The sequence below is a fragment of the Cinclus cinclus genome, chromosome 3 (assembly GCF_963662255.1).
Source record: "Cinclus cinclus chromosome 3, bCinCin1.1, whole genome shotgun sequence".
Taxonomy (NCBI): domain Eukaryota; kingdom Metazoa; phylum Chordata; class Aves; order Passeriformes; family Cinclidae; genus Cinclus; species Cinclus cinclus.
This window is the reverse complement of record NC_085048.1, coordinates 84,737,392-84,761,354: the sequence shown is the minus strand read 5'-3', so window position 1 is coordinate 84,761,354 and position 23,963 is coordinate 84,737,392. Positions and strand designations below refer to the sequence as shown.

The window sequence follows — 23,963 nt, the reverse complement described above, 5'->3', positions numbered from 1 at the left end:
TTAAAACAGTCTCAATTTCAGAAAAGGAAGAAAAGAAGTTTAATGAAAACAGAGGGATTTTTAGTCCTTAATCTTCCATTTTAGGAGTAAAAATCCATTTCTCAGCAAATCTGCCAACTAGTAAACAGATCAGTAAGGTTCAATGCTTTTAAAATTAAATACTCAGATATCGTCCTGAAAAAAGTAATTTACTAAAGCTGCAAATTTCAAATGCATATTTAACCACAGTCTTTAGCTTCTACAATAGTTTATTCAAATATATTATGTTTATATAAAGAACTTACCTTCCCAACAGGAGAAAAAAATTAAAAGATCCCCCCCCCAAAAAGCTATCACCATGTTTTACCATAGAAGGCATTCAAAATATACTGCCACAGGAAAGGACAAGTATAGTTTTCAGAGACTGTGATGCTACAAGAACATCACATGCAAACAGAACTAGCTGACAGAAGATCTGCCATTTCTCCACCACACACACAGACTCTCAGTAACCACTATAACTCTAAGCAATTTAAACCAATAGTATGTTATCATCCAGTACATTATCACATGCATCAGGAAAAAACTGAGATGTTCTAAAATGAAGTAGAATAAACATTCCAGAAAAAAATCTCTCACTCACTGTTCAATACGTGGGGAGAGGTACAGCTTAGGAAAAACCTGAGTAGCTTCTGCATCCTCAAAACTAACGGAGAGAAGTGCAACATCTTCTCCAGGGTCTTCGTTCACATCCTGTACATATAAAAGCAATATAAAATGGTAAATAAACTGAATATTTAAAACCTTATAAATAACAACTGATAAGTCAAATATGAATTTATTTAGGAGATGCTTAAGTGAGGAATCTAAACTGTAGCCACTGCAAAACAGGTTGCAAATATATTCTTACTATATTGGCACTTAAAAGATATTTTGGTCTGCTTAATTTCCTTTAATATACCAAAATAAAACTACCGAGTTATGAAGGATACAGTACTGTAGCTCTCCTCCAATTTGGTGAACTACAAATTTCAGTGAAGATACAGATTTTGTTTTTAGGAATTCCTGGTTTACATCAGAAGCAAATGCCAAAGGATTTTTAAAGATTTAAATATCACTGAGTAATGACCACACATTCTGTACTTGTTATTTTTCAAAGTAGTTTATGGTTCAAACTTTCTAGTGTATTGTATTCAACTTCTGTTGTGGACAAGAAACATTTTTGCTATTAGAAATCTGTATCCAGAAGTCACTGCTCCACAGTTTCCTGCAAATTAAACCTATGCATTACTTTCAGCAAAGACTGCAGACTCCAGTAAACTACTGTAGGGGAAAAAAAAAAAAGTATGCTAAATAAAAGTTAATGTATTCACAGTTAAGGCTTTCTTTATATCAGAACAATCAGTTATAACTTTGAGATCATCAAGAACAAATTGTTTCTGGTTAGGACCTGACACCCCTCCAATTCATTAATCAGACACAATATGAACAAGTGTATTTCTGCCATGCACAACTTCATTTAAGCTCTTGTCCTCTAGTTAGAAAGTAATGAGTTACCAGCAGACACCTTCACTGACAGCAAATAATACAGTGCCACTTTCTGCTCACAAATAAATCTTTCAACATGTTTGTTGATATGTACATAGCAACTTGCCAAGATGCCTTTGCTCTTATCAGTTTTGGAAAAATATGAGAGGAATTAGGACATGTGCTCAAAGCAGGATCAACATGGTGCAGAGTGCCCTGTGTGCTCTGTCCTACAGACAGCTGTGAGGAAGGGACAGGCACACCATTTACATATTCTTAGGAGGCCCTGCCCTATGTGGGGAGAACAAAAATTAAGTGACCACTGAGTGGTTTCAGGAAGACAATCTCGTGCCATTTGAAGCTCTGGCAGGACCCAAGCTATTAACGTCCAGAGAGACGAGCTGCGTACCAGCTATTATGTGCAGAACACTGCATGCCAAGAAACTTGGTGAAAAGCTGCAAGGAAGAATAGGTCTTAAAAAAGCTTAATTGTCTTAGATGAAAAATGAGACAGGACTGACAGTGTTTTCTTAAATTCTGCCTTGGTGTGCAGCTCACTTCTGACAGATGAAAGAAAACTGTCCTCTTAGAACTGCCTATGAAATGGTCATGAGCACATGATGGCTGGAAATCAGAGCATGGTTTGAACCCTAAGTTGCAGGACAATACTCCATATGAGCAGAAACAATAGCTGTTGTCCTGCTGTCACATCATCAGTTTATGGATAGCATAATGTGACGTGGTTGCCTGTAACAGCAATGGGAAGAACCTCGTGACCCAAAACATTCCCTTAAGTGTTACATTTTTAAGTGGTACTATCATCCGGACTAGAGAAAACAGAACAGATTACAAAACCTTTATCATCAAGACAAATAACAGTAACATATACCTAAGAGTACAATCCACCCTGACCTTTTCCCCAGTATTTAATGTATTTCCATCATTAAGGAAAAAAATTAAATAAGGAACAGCTTTCAATCTTGAAACTGAGTATAGCATTAACTGGCTTTCCCCCATTAATTTGCTAATTGTCAATCAAACGAAAAGAACTATTAAGAGAGATTAAACAGCAATGCTTTTAATGCTAATAACAATTAAAAAGATTTTATTTTAATGGGCATTCTTCAAGAGATGACAGGTACATAAAACGGTTAGGTTGATGAAAACTCAATGTAACCCTGTGTCGTGCACTTGGCAGCTCAGAACCAGATCCTGGGCTGGGTTTAAAGCAGTGCTGCCAGGTAGATGAGGGAGGGGATTCTGCCCTGATACTGTGCTCTGCTGACACCCCACCTGTAGTGCTGTATCCAACTCTGCCATGGACAGTAAATCCCCTCTTTAGCCTTGCAGTTAGGATTAGTGCTAAAAGTAGAAGTGCACACATTGCTTGATCCATGTGTAAGACCAGTTTCTGGAATACTATCAGGTGCTTACTGACTGAACAAAGTCAAAAGAAGGAAACAGAAAAACCCAACTTCAAAACAGACTAGGTGAATGCCACTACAGCATCCATTAAGACATACAGTAACAATACATTATATTTTCTATGCTCACTAGTGACCTTCATATGAAGACTCATGCCAGGGGAAAAAGACCCACACAACCACATAAATACTCTCTGCATCTTTGCATGTTAAGCTGCAGTAAAATGAAATGTGTAGTAAGAGCAATAAATTGAGATATTATATTTTTCCACTTACAGAAATATGGACAACAAACATGGCTGCAGCTCCTGCTGTCAGCAGAGCATCATTTTATGTTCATACAGCTACTGTCCAATGCAAATCCATGTAAAGAAATTAGCATTCTTCTATAACTACCACTTTTGAAATGGATGCATATTTTCAGCCCTGATAAATAAAAATTATTTCTTAAAAACAACTCCTAACCCCAAACCAGCACTCCTGTAGGTTTTAAAAGACACAGTGCAGTAACACCATGAATCTGCTCAACCTTATAGTTCAGGTGGCCACAGATCTACAACCAACTCCCTTCTATCTGACACCATACCGTTTATTCCTTTCAGGCTTTGTTACTTTTATTTATGGAAGAAGCTGCTTGTTAGAACTGCATTTGACACTAGTATATCTGTTAGAACTGCCATTTATAAAACCAAACCAAAACCACATGTCTTACAGATAAATTGTAGAAAACTTTTCAACTAATAAACTTTTATGATGCTGTCTGTGCCAGTTACAACTTAACTCCTTCAGTGATCTCTGCCCCAGTCATCTATAGAAACCTGTAAGTGATCAGGTGAGAAGGTGGAACCTTCTAACACTGGGCCATGATATTTTCCCAGAACAGGGGTTGAGATCTATTCATTACACCACAGTGTCTGAAGGCAAATGTTGGTTTAATGCTTCCTATCAAACCCTCCACAGACAGCATCTTCCCTTTTTCCATTTTTGCACATGTATTTATTTTGAAGAATGGATCAGATCTGAAAAGATCAGCAAAGTAAAAGTCACCTCTAGTCTTGTTTTTCAGCTGGCTTCAAAAGACAGAGTGATATCCCACTGTTTTGGCAATATTATACCCTTTTGGGGGGAGGGAAGGGGGGTGGAAAAGAGGCTGCTGAACTACAGTCTCACCTCATTTTTTTAGTATTTAAGCATCCACGCTTTTTCATCTTACAATTTGTATGTAATTCACAACACACAAGATGCTTTTATTTAACAAATTAATTTTATATTCAAGAGAAACTGATTTTGTAAGAATGCAGAATGGCAATTTTCTGTAAACATTAAATTTCAAGGTGAGAACTGCCATAATGAAAGTGCCATTTTATACTCTCAAAACTTTTTCTACACAAGACTCTACAGAAAGTATTATTAAAATGAACTTCTGACTGAACAGAGAACCCATCCTGGGCCACAGGAATTTTGAGGTTTAAAAACTGAATGCAAAAATACTTGCGATCATTAGTTAAACATGTGATAACGCACACCTATTAATTTTTCCACAACAGCCTCATGCCTGATGGCAAAAAAACCCAGCCTCCACAACATTGCAACACAAAAGATCCAACACAGATTTTCATGGTGCCTTTCTGCCACCTTGCTACTGTGTATCTTTTTTTAAGTATTTCTCATTTCTGAAAATATCCATTCAAATCAAACATGAAAAAAATGGATATACTCCTTAACACTGAAAAGTCTTCTTTCTCAAGAACTCCAAGGGGCTTCCTATGTTTACAGGATACTTCGCACAATGGGACCTCATCCTTGTCTAAATCTCCAAAGCAATGTGGTGACAAAAGAACAACAAAAAAATTTAGATATTTTCAACTCATAGGCTTTTTTTTCTATTAAAGAAACCTAGCAACAATTTACCAAAACAAAACTTTTTGTAAACAGAAAAATCATGGTATTTGATTTTAATTCACCCATGTTCTACTTAGTAAGTGCAGACGAAAGGTTCATTAAGTATCAATTTTCAAAACTCAACAAGAGATAATGCAAAAATATAGATGAAGAACAGAACAGATGAAAATGAAAGTCTGAAGGCATTTAGAAATGTTTTTCCCCTCACATACCTCTGAAAGGACTTTAAGTATCATAAAATTCCAAAGAATAAATTAAAATTCTATTTCCAATTGTATCTGCACTGTGTTAACAGACATTTGTTAGTTTTCACTTTTATTAATCACAATTTACATTCAAATGCATGTTTCAATGTTTACAGCTGCTGTCTTTCCAAGATCCTTAATCTTTCTACGAAGATAGTAGGAGTTGTTTATGAAAATTACCATTAAAACCACTTTAAATGCACTATCCAAACGGCATTGTTTTCTCATATCCTACCTACTGTAATTGAAAACTGAGAATTTACTGGAACTGACAATTTATTATGAGTCAGATGGTTGATAGCCAGGCCAACCAAAACATCTGCTCTGCAGAGTCACAACTGCTATAACCCATTTCCTCTTGTGCCTGGAGTCCTACCAAGTTGTACATTAGAGTTCCTTTTCCTTAAAGATGCAGAGTATTGAAAGAAAACCAGTTATTACCTTTTCTTCATTATCTAAAAAAAAAAAAAAATTGCCTTGCAGCCTCTGATTAAAGTATACTTTTCAGAGGAAGTATTTCTGTATTTGGCACAAGTGCAATTCCCTGCCCTAATCAGCAATGCTTAAAGTGGTAAAGTGACTTCAGTCTTGTCCTGGGCAGTAGCAGGACCTGTCTTTCCATGAAAGACTCAGGATGGAGGGGCCATGAGACTGGGAGGAAAGCGTGCAATGGGGTGATGTACAGATCAAAGATGTGGCACTGAGAGCCTGGTTTAGTGTGGTTAACAAAAATGAGAAAAAACCACTTCAAATTTGGTAGAAGTGATGGGAAAGTATGTGCAGGAAGAGTACTGGCTTGCTTTGGGGAGGACAAGCAGCTTCTGACCTTGGGGACAGCAGGAAATAAGGGAGCTGAACTTCTGCTAAGGCTGTTAAGTTTGTACTATGAACATACACACCAACTGGTGTGGGGATAAAAGAGAGGGAAGAAAGAGAACACAAGCTGTTTCAACCTATTGGATGTTCCTTTGAGAAATGAGATGCCTCACAGATGATTGACACTGTAGATGCCTCCCAACAGCATGAGGAGGCCAAATCTGCTTCAGGAGGGAGGTTCCTGATCCCAGCTGATTACTCCTACCTCTTGCTGGAGGCTCCACAACTCTTCAATAATTATTTTCATGGCATAATTAATTGAAAGAATAGAAAATTTGAACAAATGGGGAAGGAATAGCTTAAAATAAACAAAGGATAAACTTACATGATGGGATAGATGTCGTTGAGAAAGGTGGGATAGAAAGGCAGAATACAGACGAGAACAGAATGGAGGGAGGAGACCTTGACCTTAGCATCTGCAGCCAGCCTATACTAAGTGGGTCCTTCAGCAGACATTTAACTTCCCTGTGGTACCTCTCAGCCCTACCAAGGCACTCAGCTTCACTGAAGTTGAGTGTGAAATTTATATTTCAGGATCCTTTCTGAAAAAAGAAAGATTTCCAGAAGAGAAATGCATGAGAATAAAACACATTCAAAAATTGAATTTCTTAGGGTCAAGTTTAATTAATGTCATTCTGCATGATACATACCTGTGACATACTTAGTAACAACTGATCAGACAAGAATTTGGTTTTGAAGCTGAAATGTGAATTACACTAGAGAATACACAACACTGTTCATTTCATTAGTATTAACAGGCCTCTTGCTTCACAAGAGTTTGCAATGTTTGGCTTTTTCCCATCAAATGCCAGCGTGCAATACCATGAAAATAAAGCACAAGAAACTTGTACCCTTACTGTGTAGCAGTTTCACTAGTTTTGATATGAGCAGCTACAAGCTCTCCCTATCTTTTCCTTTATCTAGTTTTTTGGGTTTTTTTTTTTTTTTGTTGTTGTTTTTTTTTTTTTAAATAACAAAACACACTAGGGGAAAGCATGCTAAGGAATGTGGAGTGGCAAATGAGACTGAAAAATCTGCTTTACTCTAGGGAGAATATTTAATTACTCCAGGAAATTCTCTTCCCCTGTCTTCCAGGAAACCCACCAGGTCTGATCAAGGAATGTTGATTCTTTAAATAGGATCTTTAATGAAAACAAAGGCAGTTACCTTGAGTGCACCCCTCATGGCATCAAAGCATTCCATACACAGTCCCTCTCCCAAGGTAACTGCAGCAAAAACACTTGCCTGGCAAACAGTCTGGGCAAAGCACATTTCAGCTCAGGGTTGTTCCAATTTTAAAAATTACATGGAAATTGTAGGTTGGGAACAACTTTGTAAAATCTGGAAAGCAAGTTTGTAGGACAACATACAGGGTTTTCTTCATTAAACAAAATAAATCAAATATATACTGAGCATTAAAACTATCAGCAAGACCTCCAAGTATACCACTGGGCATCAACAGCTGAACAGGAAAACAACGGATGTTACACAAACAGTGGGACATCCCAGGGGTTCTTTTCATTGTCATTGTTCAAGGTTTTCTTGTTCAACATTTACATGTGAATCTGTTTTGTCTATACTCCTTTCTTTTGTTATGGTCATAGTAATTTACCACTACTTCCACAATATGATTTGACTGTTAGGAGTCAGGAAGAGTGTAAGAAAATACAAATGGGTTAAAAGGAAAGAAAACCATTGTTATCCATGAAAATACATGCTAGATTCAAAACCTTCAAGATTAATAAAATTTCAGATGATAAAAAGTAATTTAGTTTGACAGCAGGAAAAGTTGTGGTGACACTTTCAGCACAACAATATTGATTGCTTAGACCTGAAAAACAAACAACCCCAGAAAGCAAGGCAGAGTTCTTCAAAGATCAAGTATATGTTTTGGCAAGTTTGAGAGTCAAATCTGAAATACATAATCTAGGTGTGGCACAGTATAAAATTAATATTGGGAGTAGTATAAAAATATTTTAACTGAGTAACCTAAAATGCTTTTACACATTTATTTTCACATACAAGAGACACTAAATAAATTTGCAAACAAGGATCATTGTATCATATTGACTGAAGCTAAGTCTTCACTTGTTAAGCATGTTTTGATGACACTACAGTACAGAATATTTAATATTTTTAGAAGATTAGAAGAGAGTGATATGTAAGATGCTGATGATCTTAAATTTCAATTAATTCAACAATACTTAAGTATGAGTACATGTCCTCTACCTATTCCAATACCAGGCATCACATTCAGGTTAAAATAAGATTAAAAAACAGCATTTACAGAATTTGGAATACATCTGGAAATGAATTAAAATGTTTTAAAAAACAAACACAAAATAGGAAGAAATATTAGAGATCTAGATTGCTGGGTAGTAATCTCAGACCTGGCTTTTCTGTGCATTCATAAAAAAGCAGTTTTCCTTCCTAGAAAATTTAGGGCATCAGTTTATCCGACACAGCACAGGAACACTGCTTAATTTTTGTTCCATTTCCTTCTAACCTAACTTTTAAGTAGACCACGTAAATCTTTAAGTTAATATAAAACACAACAGTTTTTCCATTAAGTAAATTATCCTGAGAGACACCTCCCGCACCATTACTTTGAAGTTTTGTAGACAAGGAAGAGATTCCAACACCACCATATCTTTGCTAGAACCTCAAGAAAAGCACCTTAAGGTTGACAGGAGCACCTGCCTCTGCCATTGTCGGCTGACAATGGGGTGAACAAAATGTTCAGAGATTGCAAAGCTCAGTTTTCAACTGTTCTTCAACAGCAGGCAGCAGTTGCATCCACTCAAACCAAGCTAATGCTGTCATGTCCTGACAAACAGCTACTTCCTCAACCTGTATTTATGATACATTTTTTAATGTAAGCCCTGTTTTTAAACTTGTTTTCCTGGTAAAGATTCAGGGACACATAAAACCTGGAATTCAAATCACTCATTAGAATTTCACCAAGACTCAAAACTCTCCAGCCATCTCTTCAGTCGACAGGACTGTAATTTATTTAGAAGGGAATATTTGCATTCCTTCCCCCCATTTTACTGATTTCTCATCTCTTTAAAAATAGCAATGTCATTCTAGAGGCCAAAGAACAGTCATCTTGTGTCCAGCAGAAAACAAAGTCTCATAATAAATACCCAAGTACTTAACTAGAGGACAAAGAAATCATTAATACAGTTCTAAATAAAATAATTTTCTTGCTAAACCACCCTTCTGATTGCCAAGTACTGCGTTTCTATACAAGTATATTTATATGTGTATATTGAAAAAACAAATGTAACAGATTAGTATACAGGGCTCGTGGCTGAAAGATTCAGAACTAGCAATTATATTTGGGAAGAACGTAATAAATTTGTACAGGCAAGGATTCTAGGCACAGAGCTGACTCTTAGAATGATAGCATGACACTAAGAAGAGCATTGTTTTAAAGATAGTGAAATATAGAAACAATTAACAGATCTCACCAACAAGAGAGGAAAAGTTAAAATTCTGCTAAAAAGATTTTCATAGGTATTTCTGGAACTGTGTTGTGGTTGCAAGTCAGCATAAGTTTTGGGGTTTTTCTAAAATCAATCCAACTTTCTATTACAAGCTTTTTCCTCTGCCCTCCACATATTCTTCCATGTTCCTGGTTCAGTGAATATCTCTGCAAAATCAGAAATACTATAGATTACATGGGTCACAACAAGAACACCAGAGTAAAGCCATATCCTGAGCTGTCTTCAGTGAACCAGGAAGTACCAACATGATTTCACAGATGAAAAAGTGAATAATCAAAGTGTAATGTAAAAAGCAAAGTCAAAGTTGTTCAGTGGTCTTTCACCACTGCAGCTTAGCTGCAGTAGCTGCACTGCTGACTTGATTTAAAAATATAAAACATTTTATTTTAAAAGGAAGTATCAATATTAAAACTATTAACTGCTATGAGTTGTTTTGTCAATTGCTATTTCTTGAGAATACCAAGAATGTTACTTATTAAAGTTCACAGAACCTTTGATTCACAAGCTGCTGTTCTGCATTCCCATCTCAAGGATATATTTGTCTTCATTTTCCGGAGAATTCTATTATCCCCTCAATTTTCAAGCTGTTATTATGCATTCCCATTTCAAGGGTATATTATTTTTATTTATTTTCCAAAGAATTTTATTATCCTCTTTTCTCATGTTTCCATTTGTGTCTAATGGATCTTATAAATATGAGCATGTGTCTGTGTGGGGCATTCTCTACTTTGGACAAAGAATCTGGAAGTCAGAGCATCCTGCCCCCTTGAGCCCTATTTACAAACATTCAGCTTTCCAACAAACAACATTCTTGTCTGCACACAAGTGTAAATGCATACAGATGTCACAAAGAGTAATAACGGCAATAAAAATAAAATTCTTGCAGTAAGAAGAGAAACACAGCTTTTTTCCTGTATTTGTATGAAGGTGGATCCTGATACAGGTGAGAAGCAGGACACTGGAATGAGGGATAAAGGTTGTATTTGTAAATAATGATTGTGACATTGGTATTTCAGAGTTCACATCTGTACTGGCATGTAAATCAGACACAGAATGTGAGAAAAATTCAGAGGTAGTCTCTTTCCATGTATAATAAGAAAGTCACACTTGGTGACATGCTGTGTCAAGAGAGGTCTTTGGAAGTTAAGAGTGTGAGACAGTACCTCCCGTACTTGGGCACACAGCTCAGGTGAAGGCTGTCATCTGTTGTTGTTCACCTTGCCCAAGACAGTGCCTGAAACATAGGGTGTCCAGCTCACATGTGGTCCCACTGAATTAAAGTGGTAATTGCTAGAACAATGTATTTCCAGATGGAAGACTGACTCCATCACTGACATTTCCCTGACTACTGACTCAGAAAAGCTCGCCCAATCTTTTCTTTTATCTGTTCCATCAGTGCATTCATCATCAACTTAGGATGAAGAATTCGGAGAAGTATAACTAAACTCTTTTATGGCGTCTGGAGCTGTATTTCAATAAGAGAAGACTGGGATTCAAAGGCTACTAATATTGATACCACCCTTGAATTGTCTAAGTCCTTCCTGACACTTTCTCTCCTATCAACTGTTCCAAAGTTCAGGGCATAATTTTCTGTAAATGCAACTTTTAATGCTGTCATAAGGCTTGAAGTTGTCTAGATAAGCTCAACTGTTTCAGTATAGCATCCTAACATGCACAAATTAACAGAGAGGAATACCCTCTGTTCTAGGTCTGATATTCAGCTTTCTGACCATAAAATCATGTAGTACATTTTTTGTCAGGGAGGGAGATCTGATTACATACAAGCAAAACTTGGGTCACAACAAGAAAGTTTGAACTGGAAGCTTCTTAGCCTGTCGTATAGGAGAGAGCATTTGATTGTTTTAAATTTTCTCTCTCTCTGAAGCAGTAAATTAAAGACTACATTATTTTCAGAGGTTTTCTGAAATAATGCAAATTTGATGTTCCAGCTTTACAACTGATGGGATTTGCTGGATGATTGTTGATTTGGCTCCACCTTGCAGTTATGAAAAGTTAAGAGTTCATGGGGACATGCAGACAATGGTAACTCCTCTACTCCCCCCTTCTTCATGAACCTCAGCTTCCCTACAGAGAACAATTTCAAAATAATATAGTCCTTTAGTTCTCTTGCATGTACATCTATAGTGGGGCTCACTATATTACTTCTTTGCAGACAATATTAAGCATGTTTTAAAAAGTTTAAGAAAACTGCAGAACAGGATGTTCATTTAAAATAGCATGTAAAAATCAAAGTAAATACTAGCTTAAAAAAAAAAGGAAGCCAATATTTAAGATGTCATTGTAAAAAAGAACAGATTAAACATACGATGTAAATTATAATATTTAAATTCCTATGTATATTATTAAACGGTAAGTCTAAAACCATTGAGCCTTTTCTACTAAGAAGCCACTTAGAAAACAGTCATGTTTTATCAGTGACAGAATTGCAGTCAACAGCATTTTAGAGGATCAAGGGAGAAAAAAAAGATTCAAGTCACATGCATTCTGGGAATGCTCTGAAATTGCCAAATTTGGCTCAATTTTTCTAATTAATCTTTCCACTCTCAGCAACCTGATTTTTGCAAATCTATGTAAAATTCTACCATCTTGATACCTCATGTGCAAGATTATTTGTTTTTTACATTATGACATTTATCTAGAAATGAAGTGTCTCTTCTTTCTAGGATTCACATATACTGCTAGAAGCTTACCTTCTCTTGTCATTTTCAGAACATTAAGAATACATGAGATGTCGGACCACCATTTTCACTCTGTATGCAGCGCCTTCCAACAGAAGAAAACCATCTACATGCACTTTCTGCCCCAACCCTCACAACTACCCAATACATCAATTTTCACATCCTTGGGAATAGGAAAATATACTGTGGCACATAGGAAGCCACTTGAAGCTAGATAGCACCTCTAACTTCAAATAAATATGTTGAGAAACACTGCTTTAACTATAAGTACAGTTCAAGTTTTAGCCATCAGAGAAAAATCTACAAGTCCACTCTAATTAAGACTGACTACATTTAACAAAACCACTAACTGGTTGCAGCATGTTCCTTTTAAGAGCTACAAGTCAGAGTCTCCTGTTAGTGTCACAGCTGAAATAGCATACAACCAAACAACATCACATAGTGAATCCAGTTCTAGACATGCACATCTACATAGAATCAGTTCAAGATCACACAGAACCTGTTTTAATGTTAGATCTTGTAAGTTTAGGGAACATCAAGACTTAGAACTGTGAGTGTAGTAATATAAATACTCTGTGTATTTCAAAAAACAAAAATAAGTAGGAGGTATCCAAGAAGCATGTAAACATTCATTTTTACTTAAAATAAAAAGAATTGTACTCACAATAAAAAGAATCGCTAGCCATCAATAGAAAAATTCAACACCACCTCAGTTTTATTTTATAGCTATGCAAAGAATGGACCTGCCTTTATATTAACTCCCCATTACTGCAGTCTACGTAGCCGTGGGATGAAACTAAAAATTCTGATATTGAAGCTATAGCCATATGTTTCTGTTATGCACAGTTCAGTAGCAATATAACAACTCATGTTTAAGCTAAAATTTTAATAGACTTTAGTTCTTCAAATAAATTTATCTGCATTTTAATTATATTTGTATAAGCAAGGACAAATAATTTCATTTTTTACTTTAAAAACTGCTCTAAACTCATGGTTACAGTCAATACTTACCTATGCTTTAAATTCAATAAATGTCACGGTATATCTTAACATCACTGAAAACAGTAAAATCTAGAAAACAAATCAACCTATCCAGAAAACCCCTACTGAAACCAGCTTCATTCTTCCATCTATATACAAGCTTCAGAGTTACACTGGGAATAGGCCCTCATTTTTAGCTCTGCTGGGTACTTCTTTCAAACTGCGTATCTCTTTGCTACAATAAAGTTTATAATACTTTGCCTCTATTGGTTTCAAACAATTCAAGAAATAACGCTGACTGTTATTCAAGTCCCAAGTGTCCTACAGCTGAGTATGCTCACAGTCAGCATTTTGAGGGAAGATATAACTATTTATGTTCACCTTCCTTTGCACCACGCTATCACTGCCATGGTAAAACTCTTTAGACACAGCCGTGGCATACGCAGGTGCACCCATCCATATGTACGTACGCAGGTCCTTCCGAAAGGAGTTACGCTCTAGTTACCAGATGGGCACTGCAGTAACTAGCTCAAATGAAACAGAAGTGAAGATCCTTCCATCCTTTCAGTATTTTGCTGCTTCATTTGGGATTCACACTACAGTCTTGCCAAGTTCTGACCTTTCAGCCCAGACAGATCATGAACACAAATTTCCCCTTAATTATGAAGCTCAGGACTTCTCCATCTCCGTGCAGCATTGTTAACTGTTTGATCTGCAACAAAAGCTACTCAATTTATAGTTGGCCCCATAGCAATCTCCAGAAAGCTCTGTCTAGATCAAACCTTCATTTCTTTTGTTTGCTTCCCAGACTCCTTGAGTAGTATTAAGCAGAAATTGTTAATAGTCTTTGGAAATAACTGTTGCCTTGGCTCCACAGAGGCTTTTTATCCCCTACGGTCTGTGAAAATCAGGATGAAAACTTCTAGAGCCTTCACAGATTGCCAGCAGGTCTGCTTCTGAAATTGCTTTGCATCTGGGCTTTACCACTCTCCCAATGTAATCAATGACAATATTTATACATGTAATAAAAAAAAAAAACAAACAAAAAACCCAAAAACTTTCAATACTTTCTTACTCCTCTCTAAAAAAATTATGCCATTCCCTTTTGTCTTCTTCCACATTCAATTCCTCAATATCCTTAACTAACTGAAAGGGTTCTTACAAGTTTTTGTTTGGTTTGGGTGTTGCTTTTAAAAATACATTATTTTATTTCCATGCCATATGGAAACAGATGCTTCATTTGCTTGAGCTCCTTCAGCCTGAAATACAAACTGGCTACTTGAATACATCCATCTTGGTTTTCACTCAGAACAACTGGACTTACTTGCCACTAGTTTGCCTTAAGGCTGTGTCCAAACAGATGTGCTTATGACAAGCAGTTATTTGTTTGCTTTTAATAAGCATAGAAAAGATATCATTTTCCACTAGGACTAGTCAACACCTACATATTTCTCTCTTTCCTTCCACCGAAACTTTTATTTTCTTCATTCTGAGAGAAGCATAAACCCCACTTCATTAATCAAACATAGACTGTTCCCACATTAAGAAATACTCTCTGCAGGTATTTTTGTATCTATGAAATTGAAAATGCTTTACATTAAAACTTTAATCTTCACAAGATTACCATAATTATTAGTTGCACTATAATAACTGGTTTTGTGGCAACCACATGTTTGATGCTCTATTGTTAAAAGAGGAGCAGTCCCTTTCATAAAGCTTTACTATCTGGAAGGCAGATGTATAAAGATACCAGGAAAGTCCAGAGACAAAATTAAACATCCTATTTTTTTTCCCTAATGTTTGTTTGCTTTGTATTGTAATTGACTCTTTTTTTATAGCTCTCACAACAAATTAACTTAGAATAAGAAAAGGAACTAACTGAAGGGCATTCTTTGCCATAGCCAGTTTCACTGTGGAACACCCTGACAGATGAGGCACAGTTACTTAAAAAAAATGGGAAGAATAGAACAGACACACTCCGACACTGATGCCATATTTCCTCGGGAAAGTGAGTTAAAACTATAGCTAAATGAACAACTTTGTTTATCTGAAATATGGTAGGGAAACACCTGACATACAAATGTATAAAGAATGCCTTCATGGAAATGTGTTCCAAGGATATCAGCAGTACTTCATTCCTTCCAGAAGTTATTATTTCCAACTGAAAAGCCATTCCAGAGAAGGAAAAATGGGAATTGCTGTTGCTGCACAGCTAGATAAATGTACAAGATGACTGTGATGGGTATTTGCAGCAAGTCCATTATATGCTGTACTAAAGGTTCAATAAACCTGGAAAACGGAGGTTCAAGATTGATGGAGAAATGACCATTGTTTGCATAGCTCCTCAGGAAAAGTAAGCCATTTATTTCCTAAGAACACAGTTTAAGCCAAAATGTTGCCTTGATTAATAGGGATGTGACAAAAAGAGCAGGGGGCAAAGTACGAGCTATAAAAGTTAAAAAAATTCGATAAAAACTCCTCATGTGAGGAATATAATAATTTAAATTACTCTTGACTGAAATTACCTTTGAAAACAGAAAAATGGGATGTCTGTTAGGTGAAGGAAAAACACAGAGTGGGCATAGACACTTCTAGCACTCATCAGTCTATAATGTACTCCTTGAACAAAGCATGTAAGGTTTCATCTTACTGTTTCTTGAAGAAAATTAAGGTAACACTATTGAAAACCTTACTTCCTACCTACTTATCTTGGTGAAGAGCCACTCACTACCAGACTGTAACAAAGGTGCTACACCTAATAGAATACCTTATAGAGTCAACAACTCTCTTCCCCCTCACCCCGTTTCTGTTCAAATAAAACACTTTGTTGCACTGTACATTAACATGATGAACATAATTCAAAATTTGTCTAATCTGAGAAACACTTTGTTTCTCTATGCTTACATGAAGAGACCTTTCTCTAAAGCCCCATACTTTGTGACCTAGTAACACGATTATACACCAACTGCTGGTGGACTAATTGCCAAAAACATGGAAACATCCATTTCCTTTGAAGATGAGAGATACTGTATCAGATTAGATCTTGAAACAGGCAAAATAAGAGGAACCATTCTGCTGAGTTTTTGTGGTACAGAAGAGCATTTCTACTTATAATCCCTGATTGTTGCACTAATTTAATATAAAATATGAAGTGATGCCACTCTTCTATCATATTTTCCAAGGCAAAATGCATTATCCAGAGCAATGAATTGAACCACAACTTAACTGTCGTGACATTCTAGACAAGCCACATAATGCAGGGACTCCTCAAAAATTTTTCAACATTTCAGCATATAAATTATTTTCCATATATTCTGCGATGATTGTGTTTATGTGAAATAAAAAAAGGTTTATTCTTAGCAGAATATGTACATTCCCAGTGACTTAAACACTGTTCTTGAATCTAAGAGAGTGAAATTATTGTTAATGCCAAGTCCAATAGGAGATCCTTTTTCTTGGCTATAATTCTACAGGAACCTTAGGTAATGGAATCAAAATCTTGAGCTTTCAACAAGTACTGGCAAAATCTAGCTGCAGCAACCAGAGCAATGTTAAGCAATGTTGCAGTTACTTGGTGTCTGCTCACTAGACTATCTTTTTATGAGCCTCAGGGAGTTGGTGAATACATATCTTTGCATTAATTCCCAGTTAAAGTTAATTCTTATTAAATAAACTTGGGACGTTCTAGTCCTCACCACAAATGATGCGCAGTATTATTCTAACAAAGTAGTTTAGTAGATACTTGCCAACTTTTGAGAAAATCCTTGTTAGTGGATATCGCAATTAAAGTTAAATACTGATCTTCAACTTTACTTGTATTATAAATTGTCACTTGATGTATATTGAATTAGTTTGAAAAACTTGTCTTCATATTTTACCAAGGCCTAGCTTTTTTATTTTATTTATTTACACAAAAGAAGTTAAGTATATTGCACATTTCAGCACCTGAAAAAGTAATGAAATGTGGTCTCAGGGTACCCAGCTCTGATATTGAGTTACTGTCGTTAATTATTAAATAAAACTAAACTCCAGAAGAAAGCTAATGAACTTCTGACACTACTATAGCAACAAGTTAGGAGCGTAAGACTGATCTGCTTCAGGATCTACAGCGTTGTTCTGTCTGAAAGACAGCACTGAGCCTGTAATTGGAAAATAAACTGGTCTTGGCCACCACACATCTACTACATGCATGTAGAAATTCCAAGGACTTCGCAAAGAATACTCTAGGTATTATTAAAATACCTTACAATACTGCTTCTCGAAGTCAAGATACCTTAGTTATTATGCTTTTCCTTTGATTAAATAAATAAACTGTATTAATTAAATAAATTCCACATATGGAAGGTTTTGTTCCCATTGACATCCTGGGGGGATCTAAAAGGTTTCAGCGCAGCTCAGAGCAGGCAAGAAGAACGATGGAAGTCATGGTCTTCAGAAGAATATGAAATACTGTGGCACTAATCAATCATTAGTGAAACATCAATCAAAAATTCTGGTGCTAGGGGGTTTGAGCCCTGTGTAAAGAAAACTTAGCTGATACAGAGATGATAATGCCAGGTTTTGCACTCTTGTCTTAACTGATGCTGAAGCCATCAGCAATCCTGACACTGGTAACAGCCAGCTCAGCACTGGGAATAGCAATGATTGTGTAATGAATACTTGGTATCATAATAAAACCTCATGAATTACTTTCTTTCATAAAGTGCTGGATTCTTCACAGGGTAGCCAGGGGAGACACGAGGCCATTCCTGAACTCAATTTTGGTTTGATCAACCTGACACCACAACAGCTTGAGCTGTCATTTAAACCTGAAGACCTGAATGCTCACTTGTCAATGTCAGCAGGAAGAGCATGACACCTAAGTCTCACCACTGAAAGCTTACTTCATGCTAAATTAATTTGATGCCATTGCTCACGTGGATAGACTTGAATATAATTTCTGCTGTCTTCTACTTCATTTTGACATATTGAACTGACATTAAATTATTTAAATAAAGCAGCACAAAAGCGTTTGGAAGGTACTTATCATTCAAAATATCTCTTGTCTTCATTTTATACATACATGCACTTTAAGTTAACAGTAGCAACTGAAACTATCACTTAAAAAGGACTAAAATAGTATTTAGAAGATAACCTATGACTAAAGCACAAATGTTAAAAACAATAATTAAAAACCTTTTCAGTTTGGTTGAAATTAATAAAATAGCTCATTTCCTCTCTACCTACAACATTGCTGTATCAAAGGACATTATTTGAAGACTTAAAAACATCTACTGAATGACAGCTCCTTAAATTGCATAAAGTTCAACCATAATAAACAAATACTCAAATGGACAAAGGTTAGCACATAGAATAGCTTGTACTCACCTATTAAAAAATACCATACTAAATTTAGGTTGACAGCCACAGCTAAATTAGCAGATGAAGTAATTATTGTATATGATACTCTGTGGCTTAAAAAAATCACAACTACTAGAACCAATTTCTGGTCTGTCACTACCTTACTCTAGCAAAACTTCATATACCAGTTTCCCAGTTTTAAAATGTGGAGATTAATACATCTTATCAGTGATGTTAGGAGGGCTTAAGTCAGTATTTCAAAACCTTTATATTCTGACTGCAAAGCTTGCCATCAATGCTCCAGAAAGGAAACCTATTAATCTCAATTCATTCTTTTAACTACCACCAACTGCCTTGTGAACAAGAAAAAATTTCAAGTTGCAGAAGCATTCCAGTATCAGACAACTATCATTGGCAACATAAAATTCTTTTAACAGAACAAGAATGAAAGAGTAATTCATTTGATGAGCCAAATTTCAGCTTAATGCTTTTACAGGAATAATAAATCTTTAAAACCAGGATTCACAATATTGATGCAGAAATACTGAGACAAACTCCAAACTATTAATGGTGCAAAAGACACCACTTCAAATGATTTAACCTGTCTGAACCAGTTTTGCTGCTTTGACACACCTACAATTCTTGTATATATTTATCCCTCAGAAACACAGAACAAGCACATAACACAAAGAGGCCTTTATATATAATGCCATATAATTACCCTTTACATTTCAGATGGTTTGAAAAATCTTTGTTTATGAATATAGTTCTGTGATCATGATCCTGTTGACTTCAATGAGGGCAGAGTCTACTTCATGGAATAAAAAACACAGTTGTCTCTTGACTGCCCTGAACTTCACCAATTGGGCCAATTAGACCAGCCTTTCTATAAAGGTATCTGAAATATTTGTTTTTAAAAATTGCACACAAATAGTTTCTTAACTGGAGACATAACACTTCTTGCCTTGATCACTTTCCAGCACCATAAACCTTTGCTTTTTTTCCTAACACAAACACAGGGAAGTGAAATTACCAGCTAGTCCTTTCCCATAACATGAAATATAATGAAAATTTCTTTGAAAAACAGCAAAGAAAACCCACCAATCATGAGGTATACACCTGCTCTTCACTATAGCCAAAATATGGTTTAAAACTAGAAATCAACTTTTTTTCTGGCATTTGGGTACATCAGTAATTTGCTTCCAAATGCAAGTGACTTTTTCTCATTACTGAGTAATTAGTTACTCTGTGTAAACCTACTATTATTTTCAGTATTTGTGTAAGAAAAACTGAGAATCTAGATTTAGCAAAGTCACACCATCTTCCCAAAAAATAATACAGTAATTTGCATTCTGTTGTGTGCAATTATCTACAAATATATTGCTTTGTAGGCTTTATTGATCAAAATCTGTTTTACATCTTGTATTTGCTCCATATCTAACTTTCTATAAAACACACTGTAGGAATAATACAACAGAAGGAAATAAGCTTTAGTCTCATTGCTCTAGTCCTTTACAAAAAAAAAAAAAAAGAATCTTTTTATTGCTCTGAAATTACAAGCATGCATTAAGCATAAATTCACTTACTGAAAAGCTGTCTGCCTGCTTTTCAGCATATATATGCTTCCAAACCACTGGAGAGCTGTGCAACCAGTAACTTGTTGTAGAAAAATTTAAGACTGCAGTAAGAATCAAAACATTGTATAAATTGTATAAATTTATGTCACCAATACAATCAAAATATCTGCCCCTTGTTTTATATATGAAAACCCAAGAAATTATGTGATTTGCCCTCTCAGCAAGGTAATTCCTCTCAAAAGGAATCTCTTGAACCTCAGTGGAAACAAAAAAGTATAAAAATTGTTCTTCCTGATCCTTCATGTTGATAATGTCACAATGACACAAGGGAAGAGGACACTGATGCTCCTTTTGAGGCTTTAAAAATATTTGGCAATACACTAAACTATGTATTTGTAATCTACTAATCTGTGCACCACTGCACCACCCATGGACACACAGGGTACATACTGTCCTCTTCTTGTGCTCAACAGTTTTGGTAGCTTCAAGATGAGTTTGAGAAATCTGGTGTTACTGTTAAACTTGAAAAGAAAATATACTGTTAAAAATGGAATGCAATTTGAAAAATAGTGCCTATTCACTTCTAAACTTATTTTATGATTTCACAATCTTAAAATAAAATGTATAATTTTCTCACCATAGATATCAACACACAGTATTTCGTCATCATTCTCAAAAGAAATACAAAACATACTGAAACACAATAAATAAACATTTTGCTAACAATTATGTTTGTACACAACCAGGTTAAAACCGCATTGAAAAACTTTTATCTTCATATGCAAATTCCTGTAACATATACATCAAGTTCTTTTTGTTTTACGAGCAAGGTTCTAAAAAAAATGCAACTGATAACAGCCTCTATCTACGGTGGGAAAAAAGATAAAAGAAGAAATCAGGCCTAGTATTCAGAGAAGTATTTACACAAGCAGAAGAAAAATAAGTAGTTGTCTAAAATTAACTGTCTATAAAATTTGACTTTTATATCCAATAGTCATTTAAAGCTAAAACATTTATCAGCAACATTTATCAGACTACTTCTTCCCCTGCAAACAAAATATTTTTTTCAGACATTGTATTCCTTCATGTGCTATTTGGAGGGAAATGCTTCTCTGCAATAAAAATTCCTTCTGTATTTTTTTCACTCCCTTCCAACTTATACCAAACAAGAAAGTATAACAGACATCCTTTTATGGTTAAAAAGATCCTGACCAAGGTTCTTAATGTTCTTGGACAAGAATGCCCACATTACCACAACACTTGCTTGACTTAACACAGTTCGAAGATGAGGATGATGCTTTACATGCTCCAGGCTGAACAGATTTGTTTAGGAAGACATGTCCTGACAGATATGCTTAAGAGAATAAGGTCATTGATTAATCAAGAAAGGAGTCCATTAAAATAATGGAATTAATATATTTGTAGATGGTTACTTAACAGGACACTGTCAAGGTATTTTTGTCAATTTCTGAATATTTCCTTCTCAATCAGCATTAATAAATGCTTGTCTCCCTATCTGTCTAGCTTTCAGTGTGTTAGAAGCTAGATTGCAATTAATGGCTGCATAAAAAAAAACAAACCACAAACAAAAAACCCACCAAACAAAAAAAATAAAAAAACTAGTCTGAACTAAAAATTTGTGTTAAGTGACAAATTGAGCATTTCCAAATACTTTGCTTTCTGTATAATAGCTCTGCAAAGATCTGAACACCCTCATGCATAGGAGAAACAAGTAAATATCTGGAAACGATACCATAAAAGTTTCAAACTGGTGTTTTCAAAAGTTTACATGCAGTATGTTTCCAAAATATTAATCACAAGAAGAACCTGTTTCACTGTATTTTTCAAGGAATACAAAATTAGAACACACAGATCAAGAGATAAGACTTGTTTCCAGTCTTTCCCTGTGATTCAAAAAACTCTGATGTTTTGTACAGCTGTAAATATCTTAATTGAAAGTACATTCTGCAATCGCCTTAATATGGTAATGCAGAGATTATTCCTCTTTCTCTGCAAATTCAGACTCTTGTTTTTTCTGTCCAACCCCAAAATAGCTTTTGCACATTAAATGAGCAGTTAACAGTCTTCATATTGAAAACTTCCTATTGATTCTTTTAGCTTACATTAAAGGAGAGATTTCCTTCACAGTATCAGTGATGTAATTAACTCAGGGGAGGAAGAAGAAAGTAAGCTGCACCATGATCTACCACAAATGTTCCCAAATGAACCACTTGACAAAGATTTAAACTGTACAATCCCTTAGATGGGCATTCCTAAACCGATTTAAACAATTGCTGATAGATGATTAAACTGCAGGAAGGAGTTTACAAACAAATTCAACTGAATGCCTTGGTGCTCAGCAAGTGTAAATATTCCACTTGTGCATTCATCCCACTTCAGCCAAGTTCTTCTAAAAGTTTTTGGATACTGAAAAAATGTTGAATGTCATCAAGTTTTTCATTCTAGTGTAGACATACCATAATAATTTTTCTCCCTCTTAATTTAGTTTCAGATTCAGTGCACATGTTACCACTCTTTTCAGATGTCTCGCCGCTATCTTTGCTCCTTTCCCTGACCTGTTTTTAGCCTCAAAAGATAATTAAGTTCATAGAAATTCTATGAAGATCAGCAGTCAGGTAGAGGAGAGACAAGTGGTTATTCTACCGAATATTTCAACAGGTAATCCAGTTTGCTATGAAAGGCAGAAAAGGGGGTGCCAAATAGTGAAAACACTTCTCATCTTTTCATATAATGAATCACTACACAGGAAACATGGGAGAAAAATAACAGCATAGTGCAGCGATTCAAGAAGATGAGGGATCAAACCTGTATGAAATTAAGCTTTACTATTTCTACTGCTCACTAATGTGGTAATTTTACTTTAAACCTACATCTTGTATACACCAAAAAAAAACTGCTCCAGAAGTTCTGCTAAGCACACGCTTTCTGTCTTGATAAAGAGCATTGCAAAATGAATTAAATTTCTTTTCAAATCCCATTTATACAGATCACTATTACAATTCACCACGTTTGCTGGGAATGCATCCTTTCCGAAATTAGGAGACTGCAGTATTTTCAATCCTACATGGATCTCCACTCTTAACAGGCTTCGAATGACTCAGTTCTTCTCTACCAAAATATTTCTTTGTGCTATATCTTTCTTTTATATTTAGTATTGTAGCACTATATTAACATAATGCTTATTCATACACACCTTCTTGTAACAGTGATAATATTTTTGTATCAGCGGCATATAACTTTCTGCACCATTTTTTCCAGGAGGGATAATTTTATTCGGCTATATTCACAAAATTCATAAATAAAGAAGCCAAGAAAAAGTAATTCTGCATACTGCAATGCTGCCTCACATGAGTCAGAGAAACAATACATGCCTCCAAGTTGCTTTAATAGGTATAGGCTCCTAAATGTGATAGCATCATTGCCTGAAGGCCTGTAAATGGGCCTGCAGCTTGATCATACATCTTTTCAAGAAGGAACTGGCAACATGTGGTAAACAACAACAAAAAAAAGAAACAAAGAGAATATTTTAGCTATGAAGTTGCTGTCATACAGTAAAACTGATGCTGCAAGAACACAATCGTAAAATGCCAGTCTTGTTTATTACCAATTCAGTTTCAGAGTTCCTTATGAAACATTTGCTATTGCATCAAGAGAATCTCTGGTAATTTCATTCCAACATTTCTTTTGCTTAGGCGAGCTCAAAGGATTCAGTCCTAAAATATTGTATTATTAACACCTCAGTCTTTTCTTTCTACAAAACAAGTAATATCGACCTATAATTTACACATATTGAAATAAAGTTTCAAAAATTCCAGACTTTTTTTATTAAAAAGAATGAAAAAAAACTTGAAAAGGGAGTTTGAGCTGCCACGTAAAAAAAGAA

General features: G+C 35.5%; 1 protein-coding gene across 1 annotated transcript in view; it reads right to left on the bottom strand.

Moving 5' to 3' along the window:
• Positions 1-23,963, bottom strand: part of BABAM2 (BRISC and BRCA1 A complex member 2) — a 155,745-nt gene that overhangs the window by 71,229 nt on the left and 60,553 nt on the right. The window contains exon 6 of the mRNA XM_062489233.1: positions 623-732. Within this exon, the coding sequence (XP_062345217.1) occupies positions 623-732 (110 nt within the window). The remainder of the gene's footprint in view (positions 1-622; positions 733-23,963) is intronic.